General features: G+C 35.7%; 1 protein-coding gene across 1 annotated transcript; it reads right to left on the bottom strand.

Moving 5' to 3' along the window:
- Positions 1-445: 445 nt before the first annotated feature.
- On the bottom strand, positions 446-12,645 carry LOC5568880 (V-type proton ATPase subunit G). The gene is made up of 3 exons (XM_001652555.2): positions 12,409-12,645; positions 12,156-12,256; positions 446-1,380 (listed from the first exon to the last, which is right to left on the bottom strand). The coding sequence occupies exons 1-3, from the start codon at positions 12,488-12,490 to the stop codon at positions 1,201-1,203; spliced, it is 363 nt and encodes a 120-aa protein (XP_001652605.1). The 5' UTR covers positions 12,491-12,645; the 3' UTR covers positions 446-1,200.
- Between the last annotated feature and the right edge of the window lie 444 nt (positions 12,646-13,089).

Raw genomic sequence — 13,089 nt, 5'->3', positions numbered from 1 at the left:
CGATGCCCTCTACAGTATACGTGTTCGGGCGATCGTGAGCAAAGAAGGCAAAAACGCAATCGCACAAAAGAAACCACCGTTGCGGTAGTATTTTTCTGTAGTGCATGAACAGACTCTGTTCACGGTATTCCAGCACTGGCAGCTGGGAGTCCACTTCGCAAGAAAGGAGGTTGCGGAAGGCCGGACATGTCTCCAAAATTTCGGATAACAATCCGGTGAAAATAGTTCTCGAAAACAATCCGACTGGCTCAAGTCGACATGGTGCGTAGCGGGCAAGATGGGTCGATCAAATTGAGGACGATCTGCGGAGTCTTCGCAGAATGCGTGGGGCGACTGTACCTATTGAAATTTTGAGAATTTGGCCGTGAACTCTCACTGTGCCTATTTATTACGTAACATATTGAGGGCTGTGATATTAATTCAGCAAAAAAAAAAACAACGCACATATCCGTTAACGATATAATTCTCCGATAGATTATAATTGTCTGTACTTAACATGGCTGTGATTTCCGACATTCTGTTATCGATTGGTTATATTGTTGATAAACGTTCGTATGGTACGAATGACTATCATTACGAATTATTGAGTCACTCAGCAAATAGTTAACAACAATATGAAGTGGAGAAGCAGCTGTCGGGTTTCCTAAACATGTGATGAAGAGATTCACTCATTCAATTCGGCGATTTCATTAGTAATTTATCACACACCAATAAGGATCTAACTTTTCAATTTTCTGAGAGCAATATTTTAGTAGATAATAACGGGCGATATTGTCATGTCTTTTTCTTCCTGTGACAAATAGTTCGTGAACGAAAGCTACAACCATGCTTAAGAATACTAATTTCAAGAAATTAGAAGTGAATTGAGTTGACCAACAGCTTGCAAAGGTTTCTTATTTGGGTAATACTTAGTGGAGAATATTCTAAATTACACGATATAATAACGAAAAAAAAAACAAACTTGCTACTGCTACTACCATGCATAAAATTCCTTCGAGTGTACACATTTAGTTGGGATCTGGAAATAATTATTTACACCACTTTAATTTTAAAACAAAACTTTTACGTAAGCTGGGTATGGACTAAACGGTTTGCATTTCCTCATCTTCTAATATTGTGTATGTGTTGGCCAGCAAAGATTGCAATTTCTTCGGATTTATACTCGCTTCAAAGTACTGTTAGCTCACCGCTGCCAGAAGTTTACTTTTTGATCATGAATTGGTAATTTTTGTGCAATTGCGGTTTGATGTCGTAGACCAGCTTCAAAATCTCGTTAATTAGAGCCGCTTTGTTGGTGGAGATGGAACGGTTCATTTCCTCAATCTTCAACACAGTGTCAGCGTCAATTTTAGCGGCGACACCCTCACGACTGCCCATGTGCTGAAATTGAAAAAAAAAGATACTCAATGATAATGAAATTACTAGTATGGTAATATTTCGACTTGGATTTGTAGTTTTACACAGTCAGTAATGAAACATGGAATGTTTCAATTTCGATCGGATAATAATTGTCAATTTAACGTTGTGCATGGAATCTCAGACATGAACAATTATCAACTGAAAATCGTCCACGGCAAAATGACAGAAGACAGACTTAGAGTTTGTCTCAATTGAAAAATTTAAATTTAAAAGTGCAGGATTGGTAGCGATTGATTATTTATAAAATAAGAATCTTGTAATAGGCGTATCCAAAAAATAAGAATCTCTGTCTGAAAAAACACCAAACAAAAAACGAATCAGGAACTTGGGAGAGATCGAACAGGGTTCCCTCCGGAACTTATCTAGCGATTCTTTCATTGATTTTCCTAGAAATCCCATCAAATTTTGTGACTTAGTACTCCTTTAAGAATTCAACCAATAATTTATTTAAGGATACATTACTCCAAGAATTTCGTCAGAAATCGAAATGCGCGAAATTTAGTGTTTAATTTTTCCTGAAAACCTTCCAGGGATTCTTCCCAGTGTATATTCTACGGATTTCCTCCACAATACTCGATCATGTTGTTTTTAAGATTTAAAACTAAAGTTTCTCTCCCAAAGCCAAATCAGCCAAAGGTTGAAAGTCTCGATAATAAAGATAATAATAGTAAAGTTTTTCTAATAATATGCCCAGAAATTAATCCAGATATGTATTCTGATTTTTTTTCAAGATTGTGCTGAACATCTTTTGCAAATCCTAAAATAATTGATTCAGAGATTGTTCAAGAAATCATCCATAGAATTGTAGAAGAATTTTCTCAATTGTTAAGAGTATTCCTAAAAAAGGGGTGTTTAAAGGAAATCATAAAGTAATCTCTTATTAAACTCCTGGTAGGGTCTCTAAAAACATTTAAATCATTGAGAAAGTTTAGAAGGACTCAAGATGAATTGCTAACGTAAATTGTCGTTCAGGATCTTTTTAAGATTTCAACCAGGAATTCATCGTTAACAGATTACTCCAGATTTCAAGATTCCTCCTGGAATTCCTCAAGGAATTCTTCGTGAGTTTTCTTAAGGCAAATTTCCTAAATAAATCGGTAAGATAAATGAAAACAATAATCAATTTAATTTCTGCAGGAATTCTGCAAAAATATCGGACGGAATCCCTAAAGAGATTTGAGAGCAATGATCACATAAATTCCTGGAATTATTGCTCTAGCGCTAGTTACTTGGTCCAAACCTTTTGAACTTTGGTCGTATGCTGACAGGGAAGGGGGGTTTGCTTCAGCAAACCTGGAGCGTCTGTACTCCATGTTAGGAGCGGCTCACAACAGCGTCTGTTCCCCATGTCAGGGGCGAGCAGGCAGCGCAGGCTCCCCGGTAAGTTGTTGAACTTGTTTACCGGTTACAGAGCAACTTCTATACTGACATTTTGCTCGCGTGGCGTGAAGATCCTAAAAACCAAATGGGTATTCCACGTAATGCAAGACGATCGAACTATTCGTAATAAGGCCCGATTAGTAGCGAATATATAAGTTACCTTCGACGTCATAGCGTGGACATGCTGTATGTCGACGACCTACTAATAGCGGGGAACAAATTTTTTTCCTGCCTAGTTTATTTTTTATTTATTACAAATACTTGCTAAGTAAGGACAATCCTTTTAAAATTTAGCAATCGGAATTCAATTTTCAAATTATTATGTTATTAACATTATGGTTATACTACATCTATTCTTAAACATTAACTTTAATTCCTTCCTGAAAAGTGTTGTGTGCTTTGCCTACGGAACTCTGATACATTAGAACATGATTTTGTTTCGGACGATAGCTGATTCCAGTATACAATACCACGAACGAAAAACGATGCTCCATAATGTGAGGTGTTATATTGCGGTATTACAAAATTATTTACTCGAATACTTTGAAATGGTTGAAATTTGTCTGATAAGAAACGTGGCGTTTTAGTGGTAATTATTTTGAAAATAGCTATAACTGTTCTGATTTTGAAGAATTCATAAAAACTGCATCCGAGTAACTCTGGTTGCAGGTGTGTGACTCTGGAGTAGAACGATAGATTGAAGACTCAACGAACGCAACAGTTTAAAGCTATCCGTAATCTGTCGATAGCTCTTGCTGAGGCATTGAGAATTAACTCGAGACCGTATGTAAAATGAGGTAAAAGTAAGGCCTTAAAGAGTCGAAGCTTGACATGAGTTGGTAACATGCTTCCTGTTTGTTTCAAGTGTCTCAAACCTCCAAAAATTTTTCCACACTGGGAATCAATGTGTGAGTCCCACTCAAGGTCGTTTTGGAAAATAATACCGAGGCTGGATGCTTTATTAACATAGCTAATTATGTCATTGCCAATTCTAATTTCAGGTAAAATGCTAGGTGCGCTGCGTGACCGTGAAATAAACATTATTTTTGTTTTCGATGAATTTATAGGGAGAAGATTAAGAATCGACCAAGCCATAATATTTGAAAGATCATAGTTAATTAGACGCGCTAATTCTGATTCAGAAAGATTGGTAGAGCAAATATAGATTTGAACATCATCAGCAAACATATGTATGCTACAATATCTCAAGATAGAAGGTAAATCATTGATAAACAATGAAAACAAGAGTGGACCTAAAACTGATCCTTGGGGGACTCCAGACGTTATGCCAGCTTTTCTAGACATTTTTCCATCCACATCAACTATCTGAAAACGGTCGGTTAGATACGAGCGTATAAGGTTCACAGCATCTCTGGAGAAGTAAAATTGAGTTGAAAGCTTTCTTAATAAATGATAATGTGAAACCCTATCGAAAGCTTTCGAAAAATCAATGAGAAGTAGAAGCGCTTTTCCCCTCTGATCAATAGTTTTGTGAATATCGTCATGTACTTTCAAAAGAGCACTAGAAGTATTGTGTCCTGATCTGAAACCAGATTGCAGTGGGTGTAAAAGGCTAAAATCGGTAAGAAATTCCTGAATTTGATTTTTCAAAATTTTTTCTAGTGCTTTTGATAAAGCGCACAATATACTTATCGGTCTTAAGTTATGTATATCACTCTTCCTTGGTTTTTTTCTTATAGGAATTACTTTTGAAAGCTTCCAAACAGTAGGAAATTTACAACTTTTGATAATAGTGTTAAACACATGAGTTATAGGAGTAATAATGAAAGGTAAGATTAGTTTAACAAATTTAAGAGGAATTCCATCTAATCCCAACGCATTAGATTTTATAGCATTGATTGCGTTTGAAACAGAATATTCGTCAGTTAATGTAAATTTGAAGCCATGTTCATTAGGTACTGCGAGTGGTGGTAAATTTTGATCTACATTGAAATTTGAGCAAAAATATTCATTAATCTCATCACAGGTATTTTCTAACGGAATTGCACAAGTATCAGTAGTGACATTGATATCCTTAAGTTGTTTCCAAAGATTTTTTTTGGTGATATGAGAATCCACAACATTAGTAACATAATTGCATTTTGCTTCCTTAATCATGTTCGTAACATGGTTTCGAATTCTCTTATATTGTTCATGATCAAGATGATTTTTACTTCTGACCCAAGACCGATAAGCAATATCACGCTCTATCATAGCCAACGAAATCGCATTATTGAACCACGGGTTACATCTCTTAGGTTTATGTCTGCGAAGAGGAATAAAAGTATCATATAACTGGGAAACGTATTGATTCAAAATATTTAATGCCAAATTTGAGTCCATTATTCGATTGAAGAGGCAATTTTCAAATGTTTTCCACATTACAGATTGTGGAGAAGGTTTATTGGGTATGAAGATTGCGTTCGAATGGCATGCAGGAGTTCTTCGGGTCCCTCACACTGAAGAGCTGGGATGGAATCATATTCCCGAGATAGTCATTTACGACAAAAAGGTTATAGTGACGTCTTCCTTCGGAAGGGAAGTAAAGCCGTTGATCCCGACTAAACTAGCCCAGGGCTAAATATCTCGTTAATAAAGTTATAGGGAAGGTGTACCGGTATTCGCCATGTACCAGTTATTCGCCACCCCGGATTATATACCATTTTACGACATATATGGTTACCAATTGTTTAGTGTTCGCTAAATTGCTTTAAGATGATACGGAAACATTCTTGGAAACCGCAAAATTTTCTCAGAAAATAATAGAAAAAAATCATTTTCCTTAAACTTTTTACTCCTTTGTACCTATTTTTCGCCACCTGTTCCTGATTCGCCACCCTCCATAAGAAATCAACGTAAGTGGCGAATTCAGGAACCGAAATTAAAATCGTGGCGAATACTGGTGCAAGAGGTCCAGTATTCGCCACCACCATTTTTAATACAAAAACAAAGTTTCTGATTATTTTTTTATATTTTCCCTGCTGAGCATGAATTGAAAGCTTTCGTTTGATGTATTGACAGTAACCAAAGGTCTTTTGATTTATGTATAAACAATATTTTTCCTTAGGGTGGCCAAAACTGGCACACCTACCCTACAAAAAATTAAAAGTTCTTCGGCTTTCGCAACAGGCGCTTGTAAAGAACTGTCGTGGACAGTTTCGGAATGGCTAAATGTAATCCTACCAAATCACTCATAGAAAACTGACTGCGACGAGAGGGGACGTCGACAAAAGAACCCTACCGGGAGCTGCATCCAAATATAACTAGAAGTGTAGAAACAGTTTTTGATGAATTCGCAAACAAACCACAATGGAAATGGATGAAGATTAAAATCGTTTTCGATAAAATTTCTCATGAAGTTTTCAACCATTCATATTTGAAAAAAAAAATTCATGCTAATTTATAAAGTGGAATACGAAATTTATTTTATGTAGGGTAGGTGTACCAATTATGGATGCAATAGGTCAACCGAATGGATAAAAATCAGATTTGACTCGCGTTTCTAAAACGTAAGCAACTTGTTGATGTTAATTACTAGTTTAAAGCCTTGCGAAACAGTTGAATAATGTACTAAATGTACTAAATGTACTTAAAGCTACTAAAAATTGGTTGTAAAAAGCGATGTCTTTGTACCAATTATGGCAATAGTGTTCCTAATATTCGATATAATAGTGTACCAATTATGGACTATCGGATATTTGCCCGAAATGAACTCAAATGCAGTCCAGAGTGAATGATAATGCATTGCTAATAAATAATAAAGTTATTGCTCATCAAATGTTCCTGAAATTTTGTGTAATATAGACAATAAATCAATTTATCGCAAAAGGTTCAAGGGAGCAACTGAATTTTCTAAAAGAAGTCGAAATGTAGTGAATATTAAAAATATGGTACAAAACAGCATTAATGAACTCACATTTTACTTTCCACTTCCTAAGAGACGAACCAGCCAAGGGCTGAAAGTCTCGTTAATAAAGACAATTCATTCATTCATTTCCACTGCCTAATGTTGGGGAATAAAGAGCGAAAACTCAAAAATCGAATATTGCAACCCTCTCTACCATGAAATCAAAAGCTGGCGCTTGCGAACATTTTCGAACGTGTGATTGAAAAATCCTAGTAATTGAGCACAAAACCTGAAGATAATGCCTTACCAAACCGTCCCGTCGTGAGAGTCACCCATAAAACGACTTTACTTCTTTCATTTCACTGATAAAAACATGTAAACAAACTGCCTCCAGAGTATTGCCATAATTGGGCTCTCATACACTCTTTGTACCAACTATCGACATAGTGGAAATATCACGATTTCCAACTTAAAACGGTAAATTTAATTGCTATTTTTTTATTTTGAACTATTTTTGAAACGAAAAGATTTAGAGCAATATACCATTCGGCAAAAATGGTTGATTTAACAAGAGAAACAATTAATTAACTCATTACGCGTGGTAAAGATGGACAAATTATGGGTGAAATTATGAAAAAAATCCACGTGCTCGGCTGGGATTTGAACCCAGGACTCTTGTATGCTAGACGAGCGCTTTACCAACTAAGCTACCGAGCCACTTGGTGACCCAATAAATTAGTTGGTTACAAGTTTAGAATTCAAATCCCTACAGACCACGCGGACCCCTTTCATAACCCATATCCAGCCATCTCATGTTCCTACACACGCGGGGAGAGCGAGTGCGATTTATTTAGTGTTGAAACTGTTTGCCTATCGTACCTATATCGCTTCCACAACACCTGTATTGCGGAAGAGTAAAGATGTGGGAAGGCTATCAACGTGTCGTTCTCACTCAAGTGACGACATGACTACCGTGACATGCTTTATTACCGCGAGGTTAAAAAAAAATCAAGTTACAATCGATCAGATAAAAATAACGTATGATTATTTTCAAATCATTCAAGTTTTATATAGTAGACCGTTTTATATACTTTGCATAAAAAATATGATTTGAACCATTTTGAAAATTTCAATCATAGTTGCAGTTGATGTTGTTAAACATACCAGTGTTCCAAATACCGTGCATCTGACCCCGACTGATGGGTCACATTTTGAAACATCTCTCAATTGAACGAACGAAGCGCATCAAAAAAAAAAAACTTTTGTATCGAAGAACGTATTGAGGTTTGCATTATTGATTCGGGAAATAAAATATATATTTCACTTCGCCATTTTGAAATTATAACTGAAACACGGTATTTGGAACATATAAGCAACCGTGCCCTAATACCGTGTATTGGCACCAGGTGATTACATCCTAACATTATTTTTGCTTGTTTGTGTGTGCAACTTTAGTTCAAGTTTGTCATGGCTTGCTAAATACTACTTAATGTGCTAACGTTTGTGACAATCATTTAGAAAAATAAATAATATAATATGCTAGAAATCCACATAATTCCCAAATACACGGTATTAGGCAACACACGGAATTAGAGCAGGTCACGGTACTACAGAGAGGCTGTAATACTCTAATATAAATTGACACTTTTATTGAGCTGTTTGGTAATCCAATCCGCATGGTTATTAAATTAATTAACTCATTACGTCTGGTAAAGATGGACAAAATATGGGTGAAATTATGAAACAAATCCACGTGCTCGGCTGGGACCAACTCAGTTATTGGGTCACCAAGTGGCTCGGTAGCTTAGTTGGTAAAGCACTCGTCTAGCATACAAGAGTCCTGGGTTCAAATCCCAGCCGAACACGTGGATTTTTTTCATAATTTCACCCATAATTTATCCATCTTTAACACGAGTAATGAGTTAATTAATTTAATAACCATGCGGATTGGATTACCGAACAGCTCAATATAAGTGTCAATTTATAAGAGAAACAAGTATGGACACAATTTTTTCTGTAAAATGCATACGTTTCAAAATAAATCAAAACCAAAATTTTTACATTTCTTTCAATACGGGACATTTGTGATAACTTCAAAGTGTAGGATCAAAATAGTGTGAGATTTTTACTGCGCGAATTTCAAGTTATTTTCTAGTGGCCGTGAAAATTTCGGATCAATCGGAGTTCTAGGAGCCCTAGGTTTCCAAACTTGACCATTTTGTAAGAGAAACGGCAAAATGATTTTTTTCTCTGGTCGCTGTAAGTTTATACCTACGATATGGTATGGCTGGAGCGGTCGGAAGTAACTAAAATTAGCAAATGTTATACTGTCTTTTTAGTCTATTAGTTGTCTGTACGATCTTGTAGGACGAGGACAAAATAAATAAATAAAAGTTAAAAACATATTTCTATAGACATATATAATTTAAAACTCATTTAAGAGCGTATAAATCAAATCATCAAGCTTGAACTTAACTTTTGATTCGTGGGTAAAGATTTTGATTCCACAACTTGAAAACCCTTGGATAATACAAATGTATGGCATTTTAATATTTTTTATTTTATTAACTCCCTTTTGCTCCTTATATCCTGCCACTTCAGGAATTCTGGAAATATCATGTAAAGCATCATCAAAAATTTTCGGCTTACCCAGCCAATAGAGAGACGTTTAAGCAAGTTGTGCATTCTAAATTTTAATAGATATCTATGGAAATTGCTTATAAAACACGCCTCATTTTGAACGGCAAATTTTAAAAGCTTTCAAGTGAAACATTTCCCATATAAAATAGAGTGTCAGATATTTGAATCAGAATGATAGCTTCTGAAGGTGTTCTTAGTAAATCTCTGATTGAAATGTTAAAGAATCCTGAATAACTATTTGGTGCGAAATCCAAGAAAATCCCTGGAGAAAATACTGGTTGAATTCTTGAAGATGTTCTAAACGGAAATCTTGGAGGAAGTTATGAGAAAACGATAGTCGCATCATTGGATAAATTCCTGGAGCTCTTAGGTTAATTTTGAAAATTTTTCGAAAGAATTTCATTTTCATTTTCATTTTGCAGCGTTTGGTGGGGCAATGAGAGCGCAAGTCAGTCCAAAGCCGGGGGAAGGGATAGGTAATGGCCGTAATAGTCTATGCGGACCACTTGAACACCATCGGAAAGGATAAGAAGGGTTGGGGTAGGGTATAGGGAATGGAGAAGACTTGACACAGTAATGCGATTAATGCTGCAAAATGTAAATGTGCTGAGAGCAATTAAATTTGAGTTTTGAAGTTAGATTTGACTTATTAAAATTCCAAATAGATCGGCCATTGTACAAGTAAGAAAGAATATGCTGATCGCTTTCCAGAAATTTTATAAACAACAAAATAATAACAATATGAGGTCTGCTGATGGCACAATGCGACGCTTTAGGAGATTTTGATACTGATTGAACATTACTATACAGAGCGCAATTCAATCGATGGTGATAACTTTACAAACTTTATCTGTTTTTGCACTGATTGACGATACTGATTCAAATAAAAATATTTTAAAAATATTTGATATTATTAGTTCATTTGTTTGTGTGATCTAAGTGTTAATAATGGAAAAACATACATACCCTTAATAATAATACTTCCCTGATCAGAAATATTATATTTTGAGCGCCCTTTTCGAAGCTATTCTATCCAGGTATCCATGTACTGCTTTCAATCCTGAAATTATTCTTATTGTGCATGCTCATGCGTTATATTAGTGATGCTCATAATCATGCAACAGATAAGAAGGAGAGAAAAAGAGAATATAGAAACAGTGATTAGTAATGAGTTAATTATGTAGTTTTGTTAGAATTATAAACAATTAAACAGTAGTAATGAATAGCTTTTAAAATGACTTTGCAGCATAGCTGAGCCTTTCGGATCGTAAGACCGATGTATAAAAATAATTTGTTTCGAAATTGTCCGCGTGGTCTTCTAGTGCCCCTATTAGATAAGAATCAATCATAGACGTACATACCGAATGCTCGCCATGACCCTATGACCAACATTTGTATATGTATAGCCTTAGCTGATGTGGCTTTTCTAATAGGTAGTTCTTTCACTCATTGATTGTCTTCAAAACCTTGTCAAGTATAGAAAATTGATTTTATTTCATTTATTACTATATTGAAGCTACATTGTACTTATCAAGTATTAGGTATTATTTTATGTTTTTATCACTATTGTTATTATCAAGGCCAAAATTCCCAGTGAGTGAAGAATTTTATAGTACTAGAACACCATAGAAGATCGCTAAACATTACCTAATCATCGAACGGCTTTTTGTTCTATTATTTTAGGTAGATGCTATTGATCTCCCTTTGCTCCTATCCGCAACCCGGTGCACGCGCCCTGTTGGTTTTCGAAAACCTCGTAGAAGATTACAAACCGTCAATGGCATTCCCAATTACTACCCCACATTGCACATTCAAGGGTCTAATTGTGCTCCTAACCCACCCTCAGTTCGTAATCTTCTCGCCAGTTTGAAATTATATTTTCCCGAAGTGAAAGTAATTTTGATGAGTGATAGCCTAGTGCAGCCCAACTGCATAGTACAGTAGTTTAACCAGAATTTTAGGTCAGAAGATAAAATCTAAATTTTGTAATAAAAAGGTTGCCATTGCTTTGAAATTCACCCAACATCTAATCAAAACTACTAACAACAGCGATCAATTATCAAAATTCATCGCTCCCTGGAAAATATAATCCCAAGCCCAGGGTATTTTGAAAATTTTTCGAAAGAATTTTTGTAGTAATTCCTAATGAAACCTCTGAGGTACCTTCTGTCTTTATTCTTAGAAAAAAAAAACAGGCGGAGCTATTTAATTCTATAACGCAGCTCTTGGAGGGATTCCTTAGGAAGTTCATAAAAATCATTAAATGAACTCCTGAATAAATCTTTGTATTATTATCTGAAGCAAGTTTAGGCAAAAAAAATAATGAAAAATACATACAAACCTACTAATCGTAATTTCATAATAAATTTCAAAAAAAAAAAAATCTTAAAACATTCTTAAAGGAACCTTTTAGTTTTTTTTTCAAGCACTCCATTTGTGCTGAAAATTTAACTCACTGGTCACTCGCTGATGATGACCAATCGATCAAATTTTCAGCGGACGATTGTCAGGTTCTCTAGATTTGTGCTCTTGAAAATTCGAGGTTTGGCTTCGATGCATTAATCGCTACCACCCATGGGATATGCAAGGCATCGAAAGGGGAGAAGTGGTCTATTAAGCTTGAAATCATACGTAATTATTGATCGAGCAATATTTTAAAGAGTTTGAAAAATATAAATTAGTCTTCAGGCAGAGCATCTTAGAACATGAAATCCTGAATGCAAAACTGTTCGCCACAGATAAACATTTCTTTGTCATTCTCAACAAAGCCCTGTGCATTTGAATTAATTTAAGCCCCTTCATTGTGATATCAAATCGACACATCGTTGACCTTCACTTAAAGTAACTTCGAAAAGCTAAAGCTGCTCACCTTCGCTTCAAACTCTTTAAATTGCCTCTCCCGTTCCTGTCTGTATCGTTCGATTTCCTCCTGGGCTTCCTCCTTAGCTTGTTTTAGACGACGTTGTTTCCCTGAAATCCAAAAAAGTCATGAATTAGCTTGCAAGAATATTCCTAATCTAATGGAGTTTCTTTCCTGATGATAACAGTGAAGGTGCAGTGACATTCTTGTTATTGATTTTTCATCTTCTGCATCCGATGAGAAAAAAAATCATTCCACTTACTTTTTCGTGCTTCGCCCACTTTTTCGGCTGCCCGTTTTTCCGCGGCCAGGAGCTGCTGAATTCCTTGGGTTTGGCTAGCCATTACTGTTCCACTTAGTTAGAAAAGCTTTCGCGAATCAAATGAATTAAGATTCCCGCAAGAACGAAGGAATTAATTAGGAGAAAATTGCTTTTGCACCCTGCAGATCCGACTTCCAAATCACTACGACGATTTTTCAACAATGACAAAGAATGACAGCTGAGATGAGTTTTTTTCTATCAAAGGGATCGAGTGCTGAGTGGCATTTGAGTGCAATTTAGGGTTACTAGTACTAAAGAATTTCGCATGTTTTTTTTTCATCCAGCAATTTATGGGGGAAGGATCTGTCATTGATTTCGGAATTTTCAACAGCAGTTTTTTCGTTCAAAATCAAGAAAATTTACAGGAAAATGTGTTCACTATATTCTATTCTCCACCCGAACACAGTGAACACATTTTCATCGGATAATTTTTAGTTTTGAAAAGAAAAACTGCTTTTGAAGTTTGGATGATGACGATGATTACGATGACGGAGCGTTGGTTGATCGTTAATATTGTCGCGCGCCCACTAAATCGGAACGTGTGACTCGTTCCCGACATAACTGTCATAATGACATATGTGGCGCTGTATTCTTACGATGTTTATGAACACAGCGCACTAT

Source organism: Aedes aegypti, chromosome 2 (assembly GCF_002204515.2).
Source record: "Aedes aegypti strain LVP_AGWG chromosome 2, AaegL5.0 Primary Assembly, whole genome shotgun sequence".
In the NCBI taxonomy this organism is placed as follows: domain Eukaryota; kingdom Metazoa; phylum Arthropoda; class Insecta; order Diptera; family Culicidae; genus Aedes; species Aedes aegypti.
This window is presented reverse-complemented; position numbering and strand designations above follow the sequence as displayed.

Excerpts from the sequence above, each read along its gene's own strand:
- LOC5568880 (XM_001652555.2), bottom strand. The coding sequence starts at position 12,490 with ATGGCTAGCCAAACCCAAGGAATTCAGCAGCTCCTGGCCGCGGAAAAA. Across the intron at positions 12,257-12,408 it reads AGTGGGCGAAGCACGAAAAA|GGAAACAACGTCGTCTAAAA; the intron begins GTAAGTGGAATG and ends TTTGGATTTCAG. Across the intron at positions 1,381-12,155 it reads TTAAAGAGTTTGAAGCGAAG|CACATGGGCAGTCGTGAGGG; the intron begins GTGAGCAGCTTT and ends TTTCAATTTCAG.